General features: G+C 42.7%; 1 protein-coding gene across 15 annotated transcripts in view; it reads right to left on the bottom strand.

Annotated features, from left to right (window-relative positions):
• The window catches only part of MAP2 (microtubule associated protein 2), a 241407-nt gene that overhangs the window by 91945 nt on the left and 122655 nt on the right, over positions 1 to 26807 (bottom strand). For all 15 annotated transcript variants that reach the window (XM_088669015.1, XM_060282211.2, XM_060282236.2 and 12 more), the window contains 2 exons: positions 21909 to 21981; positions 2035 to 2320 (listed from right to left, as the gene is read on the bottom strand). In XM_088669015.1, the coding sequence (XP_088525141.1) occupies positions 2035 to 2296 (262 nt within the window). In that variant the 5' untranslated portion in view covers positions 2297 to 2320; positions 21909 to 21981. The remainder of the gene's footprint in view (positions 1 to 2034; positions 2321 to 21908; positions 21982 to 26807) is intronic.

The following is a 26807-nucleotide window of genomic DNA, read 5'->3' on the forward strand; positions in this document are numbered from 1 at the left end:
CTGCATATAGCCTGCCTCATTCACTGAGGCTGAAGATGCACATCTCAATATAAAAAGAACAAACAGACGATTCCACAGAATGAAATCAAGACAATGAGCTTCTATCTTGGGTAGTCCAAATTGGTGCAATAAAACCTGCACCAGCAGTTGGTACTTCCAAGAGGCTGGGGAAGAGACTTGCCATCACTGCTCTCCCCAACATTTGCCTTTTAGTGCTGTCAGCCTCCTCTGGAGGAGAGATGGGGGAGAGAGCTGCATGCATGTGATCTACCCCAACAAATCCCTGGCTGAACTGCATTTAAGCCAGGCACCTTGGAGTGAAGCAAGACCAATACCAGAAACTTTATTGATGATTAACTTTAATTTTTGCTTTATATTTATGTACTTGAGCCTAGATTGTTGTTGGTGCTTTGTAATATTTAATTTATTGTGTGTTTGCTCAATTGTTGATTTTTGTTACTTTGAATTTATTGACAGCTTCTGTATTTTGCATATTTGTATTTCCAATGTTCTCTAGTTTGATGTTTCAAATGTTTTCTGTAAGCCACTTTGGGTAGGGGCAGAGGAAGGGGGTGTGGTGGGTGCGGTCTGCCCCAGGTGTCACCACTGGGGGGGTGACAAAATGCTGGGCGGCACTCACTGGGGGGCCTGCAGTGCGCCCAAGCTGGGAGAGATGCATTGGCTTGGGTGCGCACAGCTCTGCGCTGCCCAAATGGTCCAACTGCTGCCTCCCCCCCCCCAACTGTAAGGTGGCTGAGTGGGAGGAGGCAGGCAGACAGATTCCGGAGGCCCCACGGTGCACCCCAGCCTCGCCCCACCCCTGGATGCTCTGCCCCAGGCAGCCAAGCAGCTTCCTCCGCTGCTGACTTTGGGCAGAGCTTGTTGTAGAAAAGTGGTATATAAGTAAAATCAATCAATCAAATCTATGCCATTGCCAGCACACCCAGTAGAAAGAAGGCTCTGGCCCAAATTATCTAACAACTTTTGACAAAGGGTTAATACAATTCAGTACTGAATGCAGCAGAGCTGTAGTAACCATTTAGCAGAGTAACTGATTACTCAAATGGCTTGATCTGACAAACTTATTCCGGAGGCCTCTCTCTGGAGTACTCTCTCAGTCAATACTACTGTATCAGCAAAATCCAAGCTTTGGTTCTGAACTATAACCACTTTCTAGACTGCAAGTAGGAAAACATATGTTTAAATGGTTTCTCCCGCAACAACAACCCCAGCTCTCTTTGCACATACAAAATTGAGATCTGAAGCAGAAGGATAGTCTATGGATTGCAGAACTTTCCCTCTAACATTTATTTTCTCTGAACTGGAAACGGCTTAATGGCTTGCAGGTTAGTATATACATTAAGATTAAGCAGCTGGTCTGACTTTTCGTACAGCAAGTCACAAGCTCATCTTCTAATATTCCATTTAACTCAGTTATATATTCAACAAAAGTGGCAGTGGTGCCAGGAGTCACATCCAATGTCATGACTATAATGACCTCGGTTTTTGGAGTAAATAGTGTAGCAAGCCAGGGAAGAAATCATTTATGACAGCGTCTGCCCTTGGTTTCACTCTCGAGACCTGATCCCGTGAAGTAGGACAACTATGGAACAGAAAAGCCTGGTTTATGCTGCATCAGACAATTGTCCTGTCCAGCCTCATATTTCTGCTGTGTCTGACAAAGCTGTCTAATGCCTTAGACCTTTCCCTGACCCATTATCTGAAAGGCTTTTTAATTAGAGGTGCCAAAAACTGAACCTGGGTCCCCCTGCAGGCAAAGGATGTGCTCTTCCACCAAGCTGAGAGCCCTCTATTTCTTTGTGTTGTGTTCCCTCCCATTACCTTTAGGATTTGACCTTGGCCCAGGCTGCCCCAAAATGCCTTTCACAAGAGAAATCTGTTCCATTTCCAATGTGTGGGCTGCACCACCTGTTGCAGTCTGATCTGGTCTAGGGAGAATCAGATATCAATATCTGCAGCGCTCTCCCCTTGAAAAGCAGGTCTTTAAAGGACAAAGGAAAGGGGGTCTTTTACCTGCAGTTTCTTTCTCTCCTGTAGCTAGTTCTCCATTGATCCCATTCTCTTTGGTTCTGGAATATGAGCTCTGTTGCCCACGTGCACCATATCCACCATCTTCATCCTCTCTGTATGGAAATCCATTGGCACTTCTGACTAGTCCTTCGCCTGTGCCACTTTGCTCCTTCATCTCAGGGGAGTGTGAGTGCGAAGAAGCCTCTGCTATCTGACTTGAAGTCCAGTGCGGTGCCTTAGCTTCGTCCTTCCTGTCATCAGCCATTTTGCTCCGCCTTTACAATTGTTCCTGTAACAAGAAATGAAGAAAATATCACTATTATAGGGACATATCAGCACATGTGATGGGAGTGTCTAAAAACTGAAAGATTTTTGCAAAATGTATTTACAGAAATATCTTTAATTACAAGGCAAACAGTTCCCGGGATTCCAGGACTAACGCTACTTAATTTGTATAGTCATGATATGTTGCAAATTAGAAATAAAGAACTCATTACACAACTATTAACCATTGCAAGAACCATTGTCAGGACATGGAAATCATTACAATTATTGACTATGGATTAATGCAGGCATGTCAAACCTGCGGCCCTCCAGATGTTTTGGCCTACAACTCCCATGATCCCTAGCTAGCAGGACCAGTGGTTGGGGAAGATGGGAATTGTAGTCCAAAACATCTGGAGGGCCGCAGGTTTGACATGCCTGGATTAATGGCATAATGCAATCTGGCAAACAACATTACTGGAAAAACTGACACAAAAATAAAAAGTAGCAAGAGGACAAAAGAAATGTAACAATTTTTATGCAATTTGTTGTGTTTTTATTGATTATACAAATAAAGAGGCGTATGACAGAATAGCACCCATAGTTTACAGCATAGTTTGGCATGCATGAAATATATATTTTAATTTCCCCTTTTCTCCCTTACTCCCTATAAATTCCTATGAATTTAAATTGTTATTGATTCAAAATACCTTTTACTAATGGTCAACAATCTAAGCATATATCTTATTATACATCATTTTGTATCTTATGTTATGTATACATTATGTAAATTATGTTATGTATAGTATGTACACACAACATGTTAATATACTCAGAAACATTTATCTGAACATAAACTGTTGTTTCATTTTAATTCTTGTTTTATGTAACTGTTCCATGTCATATGTCTAAATATAAAAAACTAATAATAAAAGAAAAAAGAAAATGAACGAGAAATCTGTTAATATGTATTTCCCCCTAATAATATGAATTAACTTATTGCAAGACTATCTATAAATTGTCATGAAAGAAAAGCCACCATGGAAACTTTGCTGTTGACTTCATTACTGGGTCCCCTGTAATGCCCTCAGGTCTCCCCCGATGCTAGCAGACCCCTCTATTCATTGCCAGCAGGCAGCAGAGCATAATCTGCTGCAGATGCCCTCAAGCCTCTTGCCATTGTAATGTTTCCACAATGCCCCAACATAGCATCAGTCTGGGGCACTGTAGGAGAGTGAAAACAGTGTCTTCCCAACCCTTCGTTCCTGCTGCTTTGTGTGCCTACACTGGGATAGATGAGAATGGCATCTGCATCAGTGGGCCCTGATCAGTGGGATCCCAAGAGCTGCCTGATGATGGTGTTGTTCTGCCTCTGGTCATGAAGCTACGTGTTGCCAAGTAATGCATGAAGGGGGCTATAAAAGTAAATCAGTTCAAATAGCTTTGTAGCAGGAAAATGCATAGCTTTATCAGAAAGGGCAGTCTGCCTTCATGCACATCTTTTGAATTTGAGAACATAGTCTGCAGATTGATGTCTCCCCTACTCTACCCATCATTGTGCATGTTTTAGTTTGTTTTTAAGCACAGCCAGGGTAAAGGTGAGGGGGAAAATGAAACCAAAGTGAATAAACTATAAAGTCTACCTTGCAGGTAGGCTGCCAGTAACTTACTTAGGTTACTGAAAGTATTTTTCTTTCTAGTCATGATCAATTATATTTGGGGTTTGCATATTCTTAGCTGTCCACTGGAATTACAGGAATGTGTGTTTTCCAAGTCCTCGTCCTAGAGCCAAAAAAAAGGCTCTATACCCATCATATGTCTTCTCTAGGGTCTGCCTATTTCTTCCTGAAGCTTTCTGGTAAGTTCTATACTCCAGTCATTTATCCAGTCGGCTAGCTCTTGGAATGAGAAGGGATGTCCATAGATGTGAAGTTTTCTCTTCTCCACTTTTAACTGAAGTCAGCTGCAACTAATTGGTGTTGATTAAAATACTTCCACAGAATAGAGTACCCCCCAAAAAAAGTTAAAAGTACATTTAAGAACTAAGTAAATCCCAGTTATCTGTGGGATTTTACCCATAGATCTGCTCCCATGTTGCCCTCTTCCAGGTCCAAAACGACCTGTCGATGATTGCATGTCAATTGAATGAGCACAAAATGGTTGCCGTCTTTGGTAGCATTTTAATATGTTATACCCACACTGTGTTTTGAAATTAGAGGGGACACTTTCAGAACATGAACATGTAATTTAGGTGCTACATTAGATATATGTGACGGAGCTCAATAAAGGAACAAAGGGATGCCATTCTGTGCTTAATGGTAACTACACCTACTCCATTAATTTCTACTGCATATGAAATCAGAGGCTACAAGCGCAACATTGATGTGAAGGACACATCTTAGCAACGGATGTTCATCAGTACTGCATTGTCCACTGTTTATGTCAACACAGCATTTTGCCTTTTTTCTAAAATGGACTTCCTGAAATAGCAAAGAAGAAGAATTAGTTGAGGGTTATTGTTTCAAAAATTACACTGTTTGAGTTTGAGTTTATTGCATGCTTTGAAGAGGCCATGTGTGAGAGGAATCTGTCTACTGAACAGAGGAGTAAGAAAGCTATACAAACTCCTAAACAAGGCCGGATTTTGATGGCGTTATTTGTCTGAGAGCTGTGGAAACTTCTAGATTAGAGTTCTAGATGGTCTAGGACAGTGATGGCGAACCTTTTAGAGACTGAGTGCCCAAACTGCAACCCAAAACCCACTTATCGCAAAGTGCCAACACAGCAATTTAACCTGAATACTGAGGTTTGCATTTAGAAAAAACAACTCATACACGCGAGGAACAGTTCCCATGATGCGCTCGGCTGGCTCCGCAGAACGGAGTGGGAGCAGCTGGGCTGGGCAGAGGTGCAGGTGATGTGAGAAATGTCCTCAGGAGTGTGTGGAGAGGGGAATGTATCAGTAGGGAAAAGAATGATATTAAATTATTTTTTCCCATTAACACAAAATGTGAAAAGTCTTTAACAGATGTCAGTGGAACTTCCTCCAAATGACCTTGCCTGAGATTATGCCCCCAGATCATTAGACTTGACAAAAAATGTTTGCTACAATTTTTAAAAAAGTAATCTGTGCCACCATTTATTCTGAAGTTTTGATTTATATTTTTTAATTTAAAAACTAACTGTTAAGAAGCAGCTAAATCTGCAATCCCATAAATAATTAACACAGTGGTCTTTACTTCTGATAAACCATTGATAGGACTTCACAGCAAAATAATCATAATATTATGACTTATTCTAAAGATCAGACAAGAAGTACATGTCTCCTTAATGGGATTACTTTAAATCCAATGAAATGGGCCCATTTGGCTATAAAGTGTAGGTTGCCTTTTGCATGTTCCTTTGAATGTTGTCAGACACTTTCCCTCATTTTTACTAGGTCCAGAACTTTTCTCTAGCCATTCTAAACTTGCTGGGTCTTGCTGTGTTTTTCCAATATCTTGGCAGAACTATTTCAGTAACAACTACTAAGTCCACTTGGATCAGTTTCTCTTCTTCTTGTACCAAGGGTCAACGGGGTCCTACTTCTCAGAACCAGACATTTTGTCAGGTCGCCAAGGGGAATATCTGTGCTTTCCACTCTGATTTGCAGCAGCAGCAGCAGTAGTAGTAGTAGCAGCAGCAGCAGCTAAAAACTTAGAATTATTCTAAGTTAAAAAATATATATTTCTAGCTGCAATAACAAACCACAGCAGCATAGGCATTCTCTTGCTCATCTTGCCCAGAATGCCTGGATCTAAAAAAGGACCCTTTGGCCCTTTCTCACAGCCCAGGGATATAGCGTTGGCACCACTCTAGTGATTTATTTAAAAAGTAAGAGGGGGAGCAGCAGGAGGAGTGGGGGTTCCAGTGTTTCGGGGAGGGGATTGGCCAGACCCCACCAAGGGGTCAAGGAAGGAGTAAACATAGTGTAATAAAAATGCTACTTCGAGCTGTATTTTTATCCCAAGTGGTTGCAGTGTTCTGTAGTTGACAATACCAGCATACAAATTTGGCTGTATGCAAGGTCTTGCTTGGATTGTATTTAATCTAGCTAGAGTAGAATACCAGAGATAAGTTATATTGTATTTGGTTTCCACCAATGTTAAGTAGCTACACATACTGGTTTATATTTCCAGACTGTAATTGTTCTAGATATCAGTGAGCAAAACATATTCCTTAAAATAACAGGTGCATAAGCATTTGTCTTGCTAACTTGAAAGGTTATCTAAAATTATAGTGGCTCATTTCATTTTAATAAAATATGCACTGCACTTTTTATGCAGTTAGCACACTCATGGAAAATGCAATGTGTATGTATATGTATATTGTATTTTATTCCTTTCCCCTCCCCTCTCCTCCCACAAATGGTACAGTGAGGCCATGCTAGCAATTGACATATGCTTCTCTAGTAAGTTGCCTCAATACAGATTTTAAAAAAAACACACACACAAAAATAATCTCTAAAGGTGAAAGGAGAGTTCAGTTTCTGGCACTGAAAAATTGCCCTTGGCTTCTGTGGGGAAAGGCTGTAGCTGGCACTCATTAACCTCTTTGCTCAGACTGCCAGGAAAAATAGCAGGGTGTCCTGTTAATGCCACACAAGGAACTAACACATCTGACCCATTTCAGAGAAGGAGGGTGATTTACATTTGATCAAGGAGAGCTTCAGCTGGATGGGAACTTGGGATCCACTTTGGGGGAGGGGAAAGTTAGTGATGAATCCCCATCAAGCCTGATGTAGTGATGTCACATGTAGTAATTTAGTTACTTATGTACTAAAATTATTTACATCCTGCCTTGGATGTGAGGTGGCTTTCAAATAATATTAAACTACTTTTTTTTTTAGATGAACAATGTTAATCTATGAAATGTTGTCAGGAACCTTCCCACGGAGCAGTCAGTGGAACATGGGCTTTGGGGCAGGGGGGAGAGAGTCCAGAAGGAGTGGGCATGGAAGTGACCTTTGGCTACATCCCACTTTCTCCTGGAGTTCTTCCCACGGGACAGTTGCTAGGAGGTGGCCCTGAGTGGATTCTCCTTCTTCCTCATCTGCAGATTTTTTGTTTTTGTTTTCCAGGATGGCAGAAGACTTCCACATTTTCAGAATCACCGAGATCCTGGAACAGATCACTTAATGCTAAAGAGTCTGAGTCCAAAGCCGCAACATAAATTAACATTATTGTTATCAAGAATGAGTGGAAGTTCTTACAATGAGATTGGACAAGTCCAGCTCACGGCAATTCCTACACAGAGCTTGAAGCCTGTGAAATTTCTCCGCAACTCAAACAGTACTGTTTCTATGCTTGACTCCAGTCATACAGTAGTATTAAAAGTATCATGTTTTGTTAATAGGACCTTCACAAAAGCTATTTAAGAGCTTGGCCTGTCTAGCTTGAAATAACTGACTGCAGTAGCACCAAGATAATGGTAAACATAAAATCTTAACATGCTGCTCATTAGAAGAATTTTTTTCCTGGGTTCTCTGGAATTAAGTAGGTACCTGCTGACCTAAGGAATATCCCCCCCCCCGTCTGATCCAACTTCTAAATTAAACTTTCATTAATTCCCCATGAAAGTACTTATATCAGAAAGCTCAGGGCTCCTGACAGTTAGCTCCTGTCAGGTCGAAGGTCCCAAGCAGCTTGCTAACCAATTATTTATGCCCATGTCACTCAACTAGCATATGGGAGAAAGTGTTTTACAGACTGTTACTTTGCTAAAGTTTAGGACGAGCACACAAGAAGGGCTTCATCCACAGCAAAATGTGCTGTGGGAAAGCTACTCTTGCTTTGCTACACGTATGGCAAGACACCGCAACAATGAAAGGGCTAGGCATATAAACAGAAAGATGGGGCACTGGCGGAAATTATTTTTAGGGCATTAGAGGAAAAACAATTTTGCCCAGAGAAAAGCAAGATGAACAGAGCGGCAGACATTCTGTCTAAAAAGTAATTTCAGAAGGCCCTAACATATGTATCCAGAAGCTCTAACTTGCATCCTGAATGGGATGCTGTATACTAATAACATATGTATCAAAATGGATGCTGCAGGGCGCAGAATAAAGTCTTGTGCATTTCCTTATTCACTTAAGGAAAACAGTATGTCCCTTCAATGACCTCAGCTCTGACCCAAAGGGACTGTCTCTGTTTGAGAGATGATTCATGCCCTCTGCCAACTGAGTTGAATGAAAAGGCTGTATTCAGACTTCAAAACACTTATCAGTCAGGTTTCCTTCAGATTCTCAGACTGACATGACTGGGTCAGTAACCATGCACTTGCTTTCGTATCTTTTTAGACAGCAAAGTCATTTTGCCTTCTCAAGCAAGTCCCTGAAATTGGAATTTTCTTTTTAATGACTTGCTAATTATTGTTGTTAGACTTCTGCTGTAAGAACTGTTACCTAAACCTCTGGGTATAAAACGTTAATCATCTTAAACTCGCATCCTAAATAAACAGTCACATGGCGAAGAATGGCATATTGTTAAACCAGGCCCTCTAAACAAGTAAAAACAACTATTCCTTAAAACACAATCTACCACATTTAAAGGCAACCTTGTGTAAATATTAGTTGATTAAAGAGGTGTATGAACCCATTATTAATGAAATGCAATACAAGTGCGATGTGTGGAGTCACGTTTTACTCCATGAGTATTACAGATAACAAAATGTTTTGCCATACTGACAATGAAGGACTCTTCACAGTAGCTATAGCAACTGCTAGAAGTGCACCCAAAGTCACGTTGTAGGCCAAAGACTGTAGGAATGATTTAAATGGATCATTGTAGTCCTCTGTTAGCTCTGAAATCAGTTTAAATTGGGCATGTTTTTATTTCCATGTCCAGGACTGATTCATTACCCTGCAAAGTAAGTTCTACTTGTAATCATTCTTACCTATGAGACCTCAGGGAGTTGTCAACCGTAAAAGTGAGAATGCATTGCAGTTTGTAAAGAGAGGCAGCCCTGTGCTTTAAAATTTCCATTCGTACCATTCCATCCGTAAGAAAATGAGTAAAACTCCCAGATCTGCCAAAGGTCTTCAGGCAGAAGTGTGCCAACAAGTCCTTAAGAATGAAGCTGCTTCAGGGAGAACAGAGGGTGGGGGCGGCACTGATGAAGTCCCTGGGAGTGGCCACCTGAGCATTTGTTGGCTTTGCTTGCCCTTCCACCCTGGGTTGCTATAAGGACTTCCCTCAGTCTTGTATTGGTGGGGTTGCCACCAAAGTGGCAGCACCAGTAGGCTCTCATCCCTTGGGAACTCCCTTTGGGAGTCTTGAGGCCACTACCTTCCTTGCTGAAGGAGGTTGGATCGTTGGGAAGGCCTTTAAGACACGTGTGGTTTCCTGCACAGGGTGAGAGCCTGTATGATAGGAGAAAGTTGTCAGATGTCTTCCGAGTGAAAGTCTGTAACTGGCAGAAGGCTGGTCCTCCTTGGGTGTGACACAGGATGGGACGGGGAGCAGGTGCTCCCTAGGGTGATCGTGACTGGGTGGGTTTGGTGGACTTTAGTAACACTATTCCTAATTCTGCCGGTAGCCTCCTGGGACAGTCAGCTGTGTAGATTTTGTTGATAGGCTGTTGTTGTTTGCACAGTGTGTTGGGGAGGAGTTTGGGGAAGGAGGGCCATGAGTGATGCTATCCTGCATTTCAGTGATCATGTGTATAGGAAGATATAAGGTCATGTGTAGCGGAAGGTGATAGGTTACTGTGGAAGAGGATGAGAAGGCTGTTTATGTTGTGTTTCTCACTAACAGTCCTCCCCATGAATGGGTTCCTGGTTGCTACTCTCCTTCAACCCACTGGCAGGAGGAAAACAATATTTTTATTAAATATTTTAATTAATATTATTATTATTAAATGAATGCATTCCATCCATGCAGGTCTATATGAGTCATTACCACTATAGGCTTAAAAAAAACCCAAAACCTAGAGCAGGCACCCCCAAACTGCAGGCCTCCAGATGTTTTGGCCTACAATTCCCATGATCCCTAGCTAACAGGACCAGTTGTTGGGGAAGATGGGAATTGTAGTCCAAAACATCTGGAGGGCCGAAGTTTGGGGATGCCTGACCTAGAGCCTTGAAACAAGCAGCTATCTAGCAAGGGCTATATCACTTTGTGTTGGTTCTGGCAATGACTCTTTTAATTGTTCTCTCAATTAAGATACAGTAGAATGAGCTTTCAAGGGTGCTTTCAGATGACATGGGAGGAAATGTTTTTAAAAGAAACATTGATTAGCTGAGACAGAGGGAGGCAACAGTCTGGTATAAAATGTAATTGGAATAGTTATTTAAGCTCAAGGGATCCCAGAGGAAACAGCTGCCAGCAGCTGGGGGAGTTAGGTAAGGGTACCAAATGCCACTGGCCAGGAACTGCAACTGGAAGCCTAAAAGGGCACCCATCTAGCCATACATCCTGCTGATACCATTACTGCTCCCTCCACTTTTATTTCCTTCTTATGCATAGCTGGACCCTGCTCCAATTCTAATCCCACATAAAAATTGTATTTATGCATGACTTGTTGTTGTTGTTTAGTCGTTTAGTCGTGTCCGACTCTTCGTGACCCCATGGACCATAGCACACCAGGCACTCCTGTCTTGCACTGCCTCCTGCAGTTTGGTCAAACTCATGTTGATAGCTTCGAGAACACTGTCCAACCATCTCGTCCTCTGTCGTCCACTTCTCCTAGTGCCCTCAATCTTTCCCCACATCAGGGTCTTTTCCAGGGAGTCTTCTTTCTCATGAGGTGGCCAAAGTATGACTACATGCACCAAAATGTGGCTGTGGATATGCATTAATATGCAAATCCACTGGAAACAATATAGTATGGCTAGATTACACCAATACTCTGTATTCTGACATACATCAATTTACCTTTTGTGGGACCTGATCCAGTAAATGATACATGCTGAATTCTCCTTCCCTTTTGGGGGCAACACACTGGGGGCAGCTGCACATTCCACAAGGAAAGAAGTTGCAATTTGAAAGCAAGCTGGACCACCTTCCTCTTCCTGCTAGCCAAAAGAGTGTGTGTGTGTGTGTGTGTGTGTGTGTGTGTGTAAAAAGGGTATGCATGGACCCCAGTACTGGTATACACAACAATATCTTGAGTTAAAGGGAAAACATGTCAACTTCAAAGGAGAGCAGAGTGCAGAGACATTTCAGAATAATTGCTCCTCTCTTGCACAACTTTAAATGAGATTTCCATGCAAGATGTCAAAGACAAAAAGAAGGATTTTTTTTTTAAAAAAAGAATCTAAACATGCGCACTACCACTGCAGTAGTATCTTGACAAATTCCAAAAATGCAAGCTGGCAGCATGACTACTAACTCAGAAGGTGGGGGGTGGAGTGGGGAACATCCCTACTCAAAATGTGTTTGAATCATACACTTTTTGGCTCCTTTTTCCAGAAAGGTAGATTTTGGAGTTTCTGTTTTACGAATTCACTAACATAAAACATCATTTTTTTGGCATTCTTCCAGCATTAGAGGTCTTGCAATAACGAATAACCACTGCAGTTGTATTGATTTAACACCCCCACCTCAAGCAGAAAGGGGGGGGCAATTTTCTGTTGGTTCCAGCACTTTCAAATTGCTATGTTTGTTACCATGAGAACTTGATTAAAATACCGCCTACATGCTGGGGAGGGGGAGGAGAGGTAATATCTTCTTTTAACCTTTAAGTGAGAGCTAGTTCTAGCACACACTTGGTGCATTGCAGTATTTTCACCATCACCAATGGCAGCAAAAATGCCTTGACAGATTTTATTTTGCTGAATGGTTTCTCCTAGAAAATATTTAGCTGTCAGAACAGCTTTCAGCCAGTACTGACACACAATGAGTTTTCATATGCACGCATGCTTCTTTCATACTAACAAAAACACCATTAACACAAGGATCTAATCCGAAAATTACAGATGGGGTTTTTTCAGCTCCCAAAGGCAATGAGGGTACCAGCGGTATGTGGGTGCACATGTCTAAAAATAACCCAAGAAGCATGATATGTACAGTATTTGGGATTCTCTTCTTTTTGCTAATTATTATGCATTCAGCTTTATAAAACGAATTCATAGAATTGTAGTGAATAGTACAACATGAAAGCTTTAATTAACAGATATGGCCAATGATATGTGAATAAATAAGATACGAACGGTGTTTTAAATTACTAAGGACTACTCCCAAAATGAGTATTTGTAATGCCTGGAGAGTCATTATAGATGTTGGCCAGAGATAAAAGGGACAACACCCCATTCAGTGTAAACAGGACAATAAGCTGTGTAGGCTAATTATTAGTCCAACAGCTATCCAGTTTTTCTTTAAGGGACTATTTTGAAAAATATTAATGCACTTATAACAAAATAAATGATGTGACACTTAAACAACCAATAAGTACAAAGTGTTAATTAATGTTATGCAGTCACTGTTTGTGTGTTTGAAATATACAATGCTAGAAAACATATTTGCTCTCAAAAAGACTTCAAAACAGCAATAACTCTTATCAGAAAAAGCACATTGGCTCAGCAAATAGCATGATGCCACTGAAGCAGCTCTTCCCAAGTTCACAGAATGGTTTCAAGCCATGGAATTTGCCCTCCCTCGTTCATTTTTTTGGAACAGCGGTGGGAAGATGCAAAAGCTCCTTTCCCATATGAATGAGTCAGTCATCTCCAAGTATGTCTGTCCTGTAACACACAGAGCATCATGGCTCTTCCCCATCCCTGCATGTACACTCCACATAGAAAGCAATGGACCGTATTCAGCTATGTTTTAGTCCGAGGCCATTAATAACGGCCATTAATAACTTAGACATGCCCTACTCCCTACTTTATATGTGATTAGGGAAGACATATGAACAGCAGACATGGCTACATCTCTGGTGCCTACTTTGGTCCTCAGTAGCCAAGCATTCTTTTGCCCTCTCCACACTCGACATGTGATATAAAAATCTATTCAGAGGCAGAATCGAGCACCTTCTTAACTATGCCAAAGGGAGGAGAATTTCCTCCCCCAGTCCCAGCTTTTATTGAATTCTGATGTTAAGTAAGGAACTTGCAGCAGCTGGTGCCACCTCTGACTGTATAATCCCAGGCTAAACACAGTCTGTGTCCCAATTTTAGACATGTTTGCAGGAGTGGATGATGAGTCAGTCTATTAATTTGCATTATTATTATTATCACTAGCCTGATCTCCTGTAAATTAATGGAACTAAAGTTGAAGTAAGCCTTCAACTTCTTTCAACGAATTCTCAATGGCTGTGCTGAAGATTAACAAAACATTTTAATTCCACCCAACTACATTATTATTATTATTATTATTATTATTATTATTATTATTATTATTCCCTGCCTTCCCCCCCCCCCCGATGGGACTAAGGTACTTTACAAATGAAAATAAGAACTGCTAAGAACATAGAAAAAATAATTAAAAACAATTAAGCAATGATAGAAATACACACACTTTCATTAAAAGCCATCAGTTTCCAAAAGCCCGTTGAAATAAGTAAGTCTTCACCTGCTGTCGGAAGGACAGCAAGGAGGAAGCCAGTCTAACTTCTCTAGGGCGCAAGTCCCAAAGTTTGGGAGTAGCCACCGGGGAAGCCCTCTGCCACATGTGCCTGTGTGACCAAGAGAAGGGCATTCCCCAAAGATCTCAAAACTTGGGTATGAGGGAACATGGTCTTTCAGATAGCTTGGCTCTAAGCTGTGTAGGGCTTTATAGGTCATAACCAGCAAACTGTGCCTGGAAACAGCCAGTGGAGCTGTTCTATTTTTTTCCCCTAAATAAAATTTTATACCAGTGGGGCTGTCCTAGCAAAGGAGTCCTATAACCAGCACTGGTCAGCAATCCAGCTGCAGCTCTTTGAACCAGCTGAATTTTCTGACCACTTTTCAAAGGTAGCCCCATGCACAGTAATCCAAACGGGCTATAACTAAGGCATGTGTCACTGTGGCCAAATTGGACATCTCACTGTGGTATGGAAGCCACATAGGATGGATAGCTAGCAATCTTTCTACAGATTTCCCTCCTACCTGCTCACCTGGTCTTTGGATCAGAGACCAAATTCAGGGAATTTATCCAGTATGCAGATCCAAGCCACTTTACAAGCATTGGATCACTTCCCTTTGTTCAGGTGCTATCAGAAACAACAGCAATGCAAATATGTAGACCATGACTCAATCCCCTGTTCCAGTTGCTCCCCAACTCGACTATTCTGCTCTAGCTTTCTTTTAACCTACAACATCTAAATGTGCAATGATAAAAAAAATCTTGTATATTAATTTATTTATTAGTTGTAATTATTACTTGCCCTTCATCCAAAGGTTCCAGAGCAGGATACGTAAAAAGATAAAATACAGCACATAAGCACACAAAAGCACATGAAAGCAAAAGCAGTAGTAAGTCATATAGCAGCGGCAATGATGTCAATGAATAACAACATTTCCCAAAATGACTGGATTTATGTCCCTTTTAGCTGATTAAACCTTCCCCATTGTTTAAGAATATTGCAAGGTTTTGCTTTGGGGTTGTATACAGTTTTACAGAAGCCTCAACTTAGCTACTTCTGAGCTGCCTGGGTGATGCTCTTAAGGGAGGTTGGATGGCAAGTTTGGAAAGCTGCCTGGGTGGACTGATTAAGGGATAGACATACCTCACATCAGTTTGGCTGATTCCTGCTTTTATCAATTAGGAACCTTTAGTATGTACATCATAAAATGATAACAGCTACCCAGGATGAGGAAGAGAAATATGTTCCCACTATTCATTTTTACTGCAGCCCCAGAGGAGTGTGTCGTGGTATTAAAAAAATATGTTGGCTCAACAAGTTTTGTACCTGAGTTTGTTAACAGATAGGTTGGAAGTTCATATTCAAGTTGCATATGCTAATGATTGCATATGCTAATGATTTTTTTAAACCCTATATCCTTTTAATATCACATTTCATAAAATTTTCCTCCTTCAAGCCATGGCACTGGTGCTAAAGAGCAAAGAATACTACAGCAATTACATGGAGAAACACCAGCCTCTGTGCTAGTTTGTCTTTCAGTCCAAGAATACAGCCAACCAGCATTAATATTAATATATATCATACAATTGGCATTATCTATCACTCCAAAGCTTTACAATTTACAGTTTTGGAGAAGATCTGAAAACAATTTTCCTTTGAATATGAAAGCTTTACCAGGTCAAAGCATTGTGAATTTTCTTTTGGCTGCACTTTGACTGTGGGGCTGGCATTCATACAACCTCAGAAGAGTTCCCTTGCTCAGAACAGTGCTTGTATGAAATAATTCTCCAGGGATTAATTAACATTGTCAGCTTTCCCATAGAGGGGAGGAAAGAGTGAAAACTTTATTCTCAGACAGAAGGCCATTGTTCATTTAAATATGTTTATTCATTTAAATGTATGTACGAACATTGCACTTTCTCCCTACAACTCAGCTACTAAAGACAGCAGAGCCCTCTCTAATCTAGTCATGCTCCACATTTAGCAAGAACCGGCCCATTCAGGGTCACTTTGCATCTATTTTTCACCCATGTAATTCTGTTTATTCATCATGTAAATGTATGTTGACTTAAGAATGAAATACAATTTGCATTTTTGGGGGTGGGGGGTGGCAGCATGTCAGATTAAGACTGGCTAGGGAAATCGGTAATGATTTTAATAATAATAAAAATATAAGCCTGCTGCTTCTTGCATATTTACCAGTTTATTTTAGAAGTATATCTGACAATGCTGCTGGCTGGTAAGTAGCTCTCTTTGAGCAGTATGCAACCAAAGTAGAACAAATTTGGAAGCGTTTTATTAATACAATGCATCACTTTTGGGGGGGTGATTTTCCTTCCCCTACATCAAACCCAAAAAGTTCAGTTGGCTCATAGTTTATTGGAAAGACACTGATTTGGTTCGAAAAGCATAAAAGCATAGACAGTCTAAGGCATCCTGAAACAGACTGCTCGCTCAGTGTTTAGATTAGTCCTTTTACTATGCACCTTTTAAAGCACATTCTTTCTCTCAAAGAATTCTGGGCACTAGACTGAGTTTGTCTGTCAACATAGGTTGCAAAATTAGAGAATTCCTATCAAAGAAACATGCTACTTACATAACACTATCCCAGAGCAATTGTAGCCCACCCGCCTTATCCTAATCACAGAATGCTAAAGCATAAACATATGCACTAAATCTTTGTGAGTCTTTAGTTGCAGTGGCGTGCGTAGTGCCAGACAGCAGATTAAGGAGATGGCAAAAAGGGATGGAACAGAAGAGCAAAGAGGCAGCCTTGCCTCCCCCAGCTAGCCCAAAGCTGACCTATATCTACCCTCCCACTGGTGGGGGAAGAGGAATGAAGAGGAGAAACTTTATCCCCTTTGCCCCCCTACTGCACTACCACTGAAAGAAGGAAGCTTGCATGGAATGAGACACATAGAGGTTTCTCCAGGAAGCCCTCACAAAAATAGGTCAGCAGGGGTCATATCAGCTTGCCTTGCAGGACTTGACTCTTGATTCCCCCCCCACCCCCGCCTGGGGTGACCTGTTCGGCACAGGACAGAATTGAGGAGCGTCTCCTTTATACTCAGACCAATAGACACATCCCATGCAAGGCATAGACACAAAAGAGACTTTGGAAACTGCTTCCCTCAAGTCCTGGGTGCTCAGAAGGGGTGGGGTAGTGCTGTGGCAAAGGTTGGGAATGGGAGCTGGTAGAGTCCAGGGACACCCTGTTTCCTTGGACCAGGAGAAGTAGGACCCAGTCGCCCTTTGATCTGCTTGGACACAGCCAATTGGGCAGTACTGGTGGCTCAGCAGCCGAAGAGGGATTGTTTGTCTGATGGTGACTAGCTCCCCTTCATCATCTGCTGCTGCCACCACCAAGAGAAGGAAGCCTGTGAATGGGCAAGGGTGAGGGGGCATGAATCCGCAGGAGAGGGGGCAACAGTGTAGACTTTTGTCCCCATGCTATAATGTTTATCTCTGGCACTGCACATGTGTAGACTGTAGAGACAGTGTACATGATGACCAGTGTTGTCTGTTCAACCTTGACTACTGCATTCAGACTATAATGAGTGTAAAGGTTTTATAAAACAGGGCTATACACAGCATTATTGGGGCTCAAAAGATAGGCCAGCAATAGAGTTTCTCTTAGTCCAAAGGAAGAGGAGTAAGAGGGGGAGAAGTTTGGAGACTCAGCCATATTTAAGCGGCCATACACAGTTCACTGTGCTTGAATATAACACAGCTCAATTTATAACCTCAGTGATAAGTACACCTTCGTATTTCTTCACATTTGACTGAATACTCAGCTGACCGAGTTTATCCCCCCCAGCAGTGTAATTCTATCAAGAAGCCCAAACACCTATAAATACAGCTGAACCAGAAGAAAACCAGAATAAGTGAGGTGGGTATGCCATTCCTTTCTAACAGCAAGCACATATAGATTCCAATGTCAAATTGACAGTTACCCACATCTCCCCCAAATAAACACATTTACTGTTGCAGGGCCAATGAGAACGTCACTTCACATTTATGTCTAGTCTCCCTTATGTCTGTCTTACAGTATCCTCAGGCATGGAGAATGTAACAAAAAGTTGAGCTTATAAAATACACCCCTCTATCTTTCTGCAACATTTCAAACTTCATAAATGTCATAGCATTAATAGGTATAATAGTCCTCTCCCTCTACCCCCCCCCCCCACAACAAAAGTTGATTTTGCTTTCAATTAGCTTGGTTGGTGTTCAACTAAGTTCTACTCAGAGCAGGAACATTCAAGTTAATGAACATGACTACGTTAGGCCCATTAATTTCACTAGGACTACTCTGCAAAAACTTAGTTGAATACCACCACTATTTATGAATCCTTCATATTGCTAAGGTATAAAGCATTTTGCTAGAAATCATGCCTGTCTGACAGAGGTCTCCTAACACATTCAGCACTTGCTTGCTAGGAGAGAGAGAGAGAGAGAGAGAGAGAGAGAGAGAGAGAGAGAGAGAGAGAGAGAGAGAGAAGACTTGGGTGATCAATAAGCCATACTGTCCACTTCCATGTCAATAATGCTTCTTATTCATTTGAGTCACTAGCTTAACACTGTCCCTCTTTTTGTCTAGGGTTTGTTTAGTTGAGACTTGGAGTGGGGTACAGCCTCAACGCTAAGAGGTGATGTTTGGCAGAATCTGGGAAGGGCAAAGCATAGCTTTGTCTGGTGGCTCTGAATGTTGGAGACTGATGAACAAGTGTGCAGAACTAACAGCCAAAAAGGATTTTTTTAAAAAACCAAAACATAACCAAGCCAAATTGCTCCTTATTTCTGTCCCCTCAGCCTGAGGTTTTAGCTCTTCTTTTCAGAGATGGGCATTGTTGGGCACCTGCCAAGGCCCACTCCACTGCCAGCGCCTGGAGCCCTGCCCCAGGTGAGGGTTTTCCTTGCTCTAACTGCCTGTTCACCTGCCTCCTCTGTGCAAACAGTGACAAAAACAAGGAAAAACAGCACCAGCAGCCTCTGCTTGTCTTGCCCTCTGGGTTGGTGATGCAAATTGGGTCCAGAGGGAATTGGCAAGCGGACAGAGAGCTGTGTCAATGACAAGGAAGAGGTGGATTCACTCAGGTAACAGGACCCATTGAGGGCATGTTGCTCATGGACTAAAACAGACACTGCTTCTCTTGAAGACCCCAGGGAAGGGGCAAGCTAAAACCCTGAAACATCAGGTCAAACTCTGGGATCCTGAACTTTCTACTCTTGGCTGGTTTTTGTTCTTCCTGTTATCTCGACTTTTCATACAAAGAACTGCCTTATATAGCATCAGACAATTGCTCTAAATAACAGGTTTGACAACCTCTACCTTAAAAGATGTATGGCTATGAGTTGTCTGGCAACTGCAACTTCTCCCATCATTAAACTTGTAAACCAGTTTGAGATTTTTTATTTAAAATGTGAAGTGGTATAGAAATGAAATGAATAATAATAATAATTCTGCATATTGAGTATGGAGAGCATTTATCTATCCTCCTTTGCCTTGTATGTCCATCTAAGACAGATTTGGCAATAGCATTAGGATAATGCACAGAATCAAAGAGTTGGAGAAGGCCTTGTTGACCATCTAGACCAGGCATCCCCAAACTGCGGCCCTTCAGATGTTTTGGCCTACAACTCCCATGATCCCTAGCTAACAGGGCCAGTGGTCAGGGAAGAAGGGAATTGTAGTCCAAAACATCTGGAGGGCCGAAGTTTGGGGATGCCTGATCTAGACCAATCCCCTGCTTCTTGCTAGAGCATCCCCAACAGATTCCTGGATGGCCTCTGCTTTCCAAAAACTCTCTGGACTAGAAAGGTGGATTATTTATGGGGCATTTTGAAAAATGAAAAATAGGTTTCAGTTCAAACTCCCAAGAAGAAGAAGAAGAAGAAGAAGAAGAAGAAGAAGAAGAAGAAGAAGAAGAAGAAGAAGAAGAAGAAGAAGAAGAAGATTGTCATTATTGTATGTGTGTTAGGAGCTGAATTCAAGAGTAAGTTAGCAGGAAGATATAGAGCATCCACTGACAGGAAATGAAGCAGTATGTCTGCTCCAAAACATTCGCAGGAGCAAACAGTACTGAAAGCTGTAGTCCTGAGCAGGGACTACTATTGGAGAGCACTCCCCAGTACTATTGGGGAGCGGGTGGCACTGTGGTCTAAACCACTGAGCCTGGCTTGCTGATTGGAAGGTAGGCAGTTTGAATCTGCCCAACAGGGTGAGCTCCTCTTGCTCTGTCCCAGCTTCTGTCAACCTAGCAGTTTGAAACCACACCAGTGCAAGTAGATAAATGGATACAGCTGTGGTGGGAAGGTAAAAAAACGTTTCCATGCACTCTGGTTTCCATCACAGTGTTCTGTTGCGCCAGAAGCAGTTTAGTCTTGCTGACTGCATGACCCGGAAAAGCTGTCTGCGCACAAATGCCGACTCCCTCAGCCTGAAGCAAGAAGAGCACCACAAGCCCACAGTCGCCATTGACTGGACTTAATCATCCAGGGGTCCTTTACCTTACCTTTTACCTTTACTATCCTGAGCACAAACTAGACCAAATGCACAACAGGAAGAATGTCTAGAGGGCACCCAAGACTGCCAGAAAGAGAGGGGCAAGGATGTGAAGAATTTTAAAGCTAGACAAGTATTTCACACAGTATCATGGACAAATAATGGGGCAGTAATACCCACACATCTTCTAAACCCTATTTAAAAGGCAAATATCTGGCTTGAAAAGCTTTGTAATCAAGCTTAAGCAGAACATGTTGAGGAAATCTCCACTCAATATCTGGCCCACATACTGATTAGACTCTAATTCCACTTCCCCCACTAAATACCCTTCCATCACTGCTTTTGCTCTGCAGTGTTAAATCCTTCATAATAGATGTGCAAGTTAAGCAATAAATAAATAAACCCAAAATACTCCCCAAAAGATATTAACTGTGTCAAACTGTCATGCTATGAGAGGATGCTTAAATCATCTTGCTATCCTGAAAAGATTTACCTGGAACTTGTCCTAGATTTTAAGTTAACTGTTGTCATGTGAACCTGTCCAATTTTGTTATGAATGATTCATCTTTATTCATAATTTGCCATCTTGGTTTATGTAAGATAGTGCCTGAGTATTATTATTATTATTATTATTATTATTATTATTATTATTATTCCTACTACAATCTAGTAATCTCCTTCTAAACATCCATATCAAGGTGAATCAAGGTAATTTATACATAAGATAATTAACAGCAATTAAAAACACATTTAAAACAAGAATATATTTAATAAATTTGAAGAATAATGTCTTCCAACTGCTTTCAGAAAGTGCACATAGTGGGTGCCTATCATATCTCAACAGGGGCAGCCAAGTTGTTCTGGAGCGGGGCTTCTGAGATCTTTGGGACTTATAAGAAAATGCCTTATGCTTCCCAGTCTGAGAGTGGGGGGAACACATCTTTAGGTCTTACTGTACAACTCTGTATACGTCTACTGAGAATAAATTATCAGCAGAGGCGGAGCTAGCTGCTCTGGCACCTGGGGGCGGGGCTAGCTGCCCACAGTGAGAATCCCAGGGGGGCGCCACCCGCAGCAAGCGGCCCAGGAGGGCACTGCCCTTAGCGAGCGGCCCAGGGGAGGCAGGGGGCCAATGTCACTCCCCTCAGGGATGACACCCAGGGCAGAGCACACCCACCGTACCCCCTTCCTCCGCCAGTGAGTATCAGTGATTTCAGTGGGACTTACTCGCAAGTAGGTGTGCACAGGTTTGCAGTCCTAAGAAGAAAATGTCTTAAGCATATGCAGCAAATATCATATATATAATGTTTATCCTTTTCTAGTCTTTCCTTCATCTTCTACAAGGGCATGAATGGAGAAGGAGAGGACATTCCATAGTACAGGTGGAGGTCTTTGAGCTAATGGGACAACTTTGTTGGATACATGCCTATAAATTAGTGTGGAACCTAAATGACCGTAATGTAAATACAAGTCTCCTTGGGGAGAAAAACAGATGCTTAGGCTGCATTGTGAGGATAAAATAAAGAGGTGTTTTAAAATAAAACAATAGCATGATAAACTGGCTTACCTATTTATGTGGGTAGTACCAATCGAAGGTTCCTGTGCTCCGTTTTCAGGACACCAATAAAAGCCTCAGTTGCCTGTAAATGAATGGAAAACCAGATACATTTCATTTCATCCAGAAACAAGTTATTTACAAAATGTTTATTATTATCTGGTCAATATGCTGAATGGATACAGCTCAGTTGGTAGAGAATCTCAGGGTTATGGGTTCGAACCCGATGTTGGGCAAAAGATTCCTGCATTGCAGGGGGTTGTACTAGATGATCCCTGTGTTTCCTTCAACTCTACAGATTTGCCTCTAGGTCATTTTCATCCTGGACTCCACTTCTGTGTATTTTTGATGAGTACTTTTGCTGGCCTGGCTTTAACCACCTGGATTTACTTTATCAGAAATATGATTTATCGGATAACAGACAAGTTGGTGGGCTTTAGTAACTTGTGTTCTCTGTTTGTCAGTCACTTATAATCACAATAGACTGATTCTTTCCAAATATTGTTGGGGTGAATGCACATTTTACCCAACACTTTTGCCTATACCCATAAAGTGCAAGGGGGTGTGGGGGTGTGGGGAGAGTATGTCTGAAAGCAAGCCATGCATACCAGACCTCTCTCCATCAGTGGCAAAGTCTAGCTACAGTGAGGAAAAGCAACAGTATGTGTGTGGCAAGGAGCAAGGGCTTACCAAAGAACATGGATGTGTGAAGAGGTGAAGGATGGAGCCAGAGGAATGCTAAGGGAAATGAAGGCCTGTGAGCTAATGAAAAAGCTCACTGCAAACCATAAGGTGCCTAGTAGAAACACTGAAGATCTAGATCTGAGACAAGGTCTAACTTCTTTGCACAGCTACCGATCTAGTGGGTGGCCTTTGCTCACACCTCCCCGCACCCCAGCATCAGTTCTGCAAAAAAGGGACAAGTAATCTCACATGGATGTTGCAAAGGTAAGCAATATTTTAAAAAGAAATCACCTTCCACTTAGACAATGAAACACCACTTTGCAATAACGCCTCTTAGCCAATATATGGTTGCAAGCTTGGAAGAGTCGATATGTTTAATGTTGTTGGGAAATTGTGATGTTTACTTTGAAGCTAGCTTGTTTTGGGTTTTTTTTAAGAGCCTCCTAAAAAGCATGCTTCGCACATCATGGATATTAGGTGTGTGTGTAAATCATTCTAAGTGTGCACCTAAAGCATGACTCAAACAAACACAATTTTGGAAACGTGTGTCTCATGCAGGTACAGAGAGCCAGGTTTACTGAGTGAGCACTTGGCAACAACCTGGATTTGATGTCATATAATATGCGAAATGTTGTTAGTGATCTCTCATTTGTTATACATTTCAAAACTGGTTCACATTGGCACAAACAGCTAATGCTACGGGAGGGTACTGTTTTTCAGGGCAAGAACAAACCTGTGTGCATCATGGGGAAGAGGCGGCTGTTTTCCCCAGAGAGCCTTGAATGGGGAAGCCTTATAACAAACAGTATGACTGCAAGGCTGCTACCATCTTTCTGCAAAGCCCCCCAGTAAAAGGCCCCAGTCATCTCAATGCAGTAATTAGCTGCTTTATAATGAGCTGATTGGAATCGAGGCTCTAGCTCACATTGATTTGTAACACCCATCCATGGTATGCAGAGGAATTTTAAAACAAATTAATTAAGCTTCCTCTGGCTCAGCAGAATGATCAATACAGGAGACATCTGAGTGCCTTCAGCATTAGCAGCCTTGCCTTGCCTTCTGATGTGCCGCTGCAGCAAAATTAATTCAACATGGTTTAGCTCAGGGGATACACGCAAGTAGCTGCATAGTTATTAGCTGAAGAGATGGCTATTAGGCACAGATATAATCCAAAGCACTGTAAGATCAGCCGCTTCTAAATGATCCAGATAATAAGAAAAAGATTAGGTTTGCTTGGTCCGGTTATTTTATAAGAAATGAAACAAACAAATTAACACTTGTAAACTTCCCCCCAAGGCCAAGTCTGATTTTAAATGGCTTAAAGCTATCTGGAAAGCTAATTAAACCTAATTTACATATTACAGGCATAGCATTCACCTAATATGGGGCTGCTACAGATGTCAGGATTAATAAAACCACCCAGGACTAATACCTGCCAGGGCTAATACCTTTTCTTTTAAGCAGCTCATTGTGTTTATGTCCCTATAAACCTCAGAAGAATTTTTTCTTTCCTAATGTTTCTTAGGTCTGGCACATACATGCACACACGCACTATCGCCTTACCCAGACTTTCTAATCCCCCATTCAATTAGAATCACATGAGTGTGAAAGGGATGAGCATGCTAGCTCTGCCCCATCCTCAGTTCCACCCTTCTCATTTTCCATTAGTCAGAGGCGAACTGCTGGAGGCAGCCTGCTGTCCTTGTGTAGACTCCCTATGTAATAGAGACACCTGGAAGATTAGTATGCCAAATTACACAAGGATCCCCCTCAAGTAGAAGGAGCAGGGCTGCCCTTCCCATTGGGCTGACTGGCACAGTGCGCCAGGGTGCCTGCCCACCAGGGGGCGCATCAAGGAGGCACACAGAGCCGCCCGTGCCTCTGCCTCGCCCGCTTCACTCCTTTCCTGGCAGCGGTGGCTGAAGCGAGCTGTCTCCGTTGAGGGAGACCTGGTCTACCTTCCGCCCACACTCCTTCAAGTCACAGTGAGCACAGACAACGCTGCTCCACAATGCTCCGTGGCACCTCATCTGCATGCATGCAAATGAGGTGCCACAGAGCATTGTAGGGCAGCGCTGTCTGTGCTCACTGTGACCTGAAGGAGTGTGGGCGGGCATGCACATGAGGTGCCACAGAGCAAACCTGTCGGGGCAACAGCTAGGGCTCCCTGGACTGCAGTGCCGCTTTGGCCGAGCAGGCGGAGGCGGAGCACAGCTGGCAGCGCCCCTGCCTGTCGCGCCGCGCCCTCCGGCTGCCTGCTACACCTGGCCCTGCCTGGCGGAGTGCGAGGAGCACCGGAGGGACCATCGCGCCATGGCGCCCGATACGCTTAAGACGGCCCTGAGAAGGAGATCTCCACTTCAGAAGGTACTCCTCCAACTCCCAGGGGGGGGCAGCAATGAGGAGCAGAGCTAGTGGACTCATCTCCCCCCATCACATTTGTGTTATTATACCTGGGAAGAGGGGGATGAGAACACCTGAATAAGGCTTATGTAGCAGCTTCCATGTGTGAAGGGGTAATAACTGGTATAATGGGTTGTATACAGTGTAGCACTAAGCAACTCATTAGGCAAGCAGGTAGGTAGCCGTGTTGGTCTGGGTCGAAGTAAGATAAAAAAATTCCTTCAGTAGCACCTTAAAGACCAACTAAGTTTTTATTTTGGTATGAGCTTTCGTGTGCATGCACACTTCTTCAGATACCTATCAGGTATTCTTCAGGTATCTGAAGAAGTGTGCATGCACACGAAAGCTCATACCAAAATAAAAACTTAGATGGTCTTTAAGGTGCTACTGAAGGAATTTTTTTTATCTTATTAGGCAAGCAGAATGACTTCTGTTTGCGAAATAGGACTTTCCTTCCCCTGGAGCAGATTTGGGTATGCTGCAGGGCATGCACAGTGGCAGAGAACAGCTCCAATAAGGGGCATTCTACAAAATAATAACAAAGAGTATGTGCACGCAGGTCAACCCTGCAGCACAGAGCAATCTTTCAAAACCTGCATCGGTGAAACTGAGAAGGGACTCCAGCAGCCACTCACAACCATAGCCATTGGAGAAAAGCCCATTGACCACCCTGTCAATTTTCAAGAGGCTTCTCTGGATACCCTAGAGCAGGGATTCTTGAAGTGTAATGTGGGAGTTCCATTCATTTGGTATACAGAAAGGTATCTGCACTTGATTTTTCTTCTTCTTCTGACAACAGAGATCAATGGGGGGAGGGAATTTTCATAATATGACACTGATAAAGGTAAAGGGACCCTGACTGTTAAGTCCAGTCATGAACGACTCTGGGGTTGCACGCTCATCTCGCTTTACTGGCTGAGGGAGCCGGCGTTTGTCCGCACAGCTTCCGGGTCATGTGGCGAACCAGAGCAGCGCATGGAAACGTGTTTACCTTCCCGCAGGAGCAGTACCTATTTATCTACTTGCACTTCATGCTTTCAAACTGCTAGGTTGGCAGGAGCAGGGACCAAATAACGGGAGCTCATCCCATTGTGGGGATTCGAACCGCCAACCTTCTAATCAGCAAGCCCTAGCCTCTGTGGTTTAGACCACAGTGCCACCCGTGTCCCTATGACACGGTAAAGGGTGTCCTGTGTAAAGGGTCAGGGGTAAAGGGTCCAAGGTAAAGGGACCCCTGACCATTAGGTCCCGCCGTGACTGACTCTGGGGTTGCGGCGCTCATCTCGCATTATTGGCCGAGGAAGCCAGCGTACAGCTTCCAGGTTATGTGGCCAGCATGACAAAGCCACTTTTGGCGAACCAGAGCAGCACACGGAAACGTCGTTTACCTTCCCGCTTGGAGCGGTACCTATTTATCTACTTGCAGTTTGATGTGCTTTCAAACTGCTAGGTTGGCAGGAGCTGGGACTGAGTAACAGGTGCTCACCCCGTTGCGGGGATTTGAACCGCCGACCTTCTGATCGGCAACCCTAGGCTCTGTGGTTTAACCCACAGCGCCACCCGTGTCCCCATGACACTGGTAGCCTCTACAAATTTTTCCCTAAAACTCTACCAAGTACAGGGGCACTTTTCAGTGGCCTGACTTAGGGCCTATGATTTTCATAATGCAATACCGATTGTGCTGTGGGTGAAGGTTTTTTCTTTTAAGTGGTTCATTGAAACCACCTGCGCTTTTGAAGTGGTCTGCAAGGATATAAAGTGAAAAAGAGAACAACTGTCCTCATCCGTTTCACCACTGCTTAAAAAATTGCTGTGTCTCCCCGC

The sequence above is a fragment of the Zootoca vivipara genome, chromosome 1 (genome assembly GCF_965207765.1).
Source record: "Zootoca vivipara chromosome 1, rZooViv2.hap1.1, whole genome shotgun sequence".
In the NCBI taxonomy this organism is placed as follows: Eukaryota; Metazoa; Chordata; class Lepidosauria; order Squamata; family Lacertidae; genus Zootoca; species Zootoca vivipara.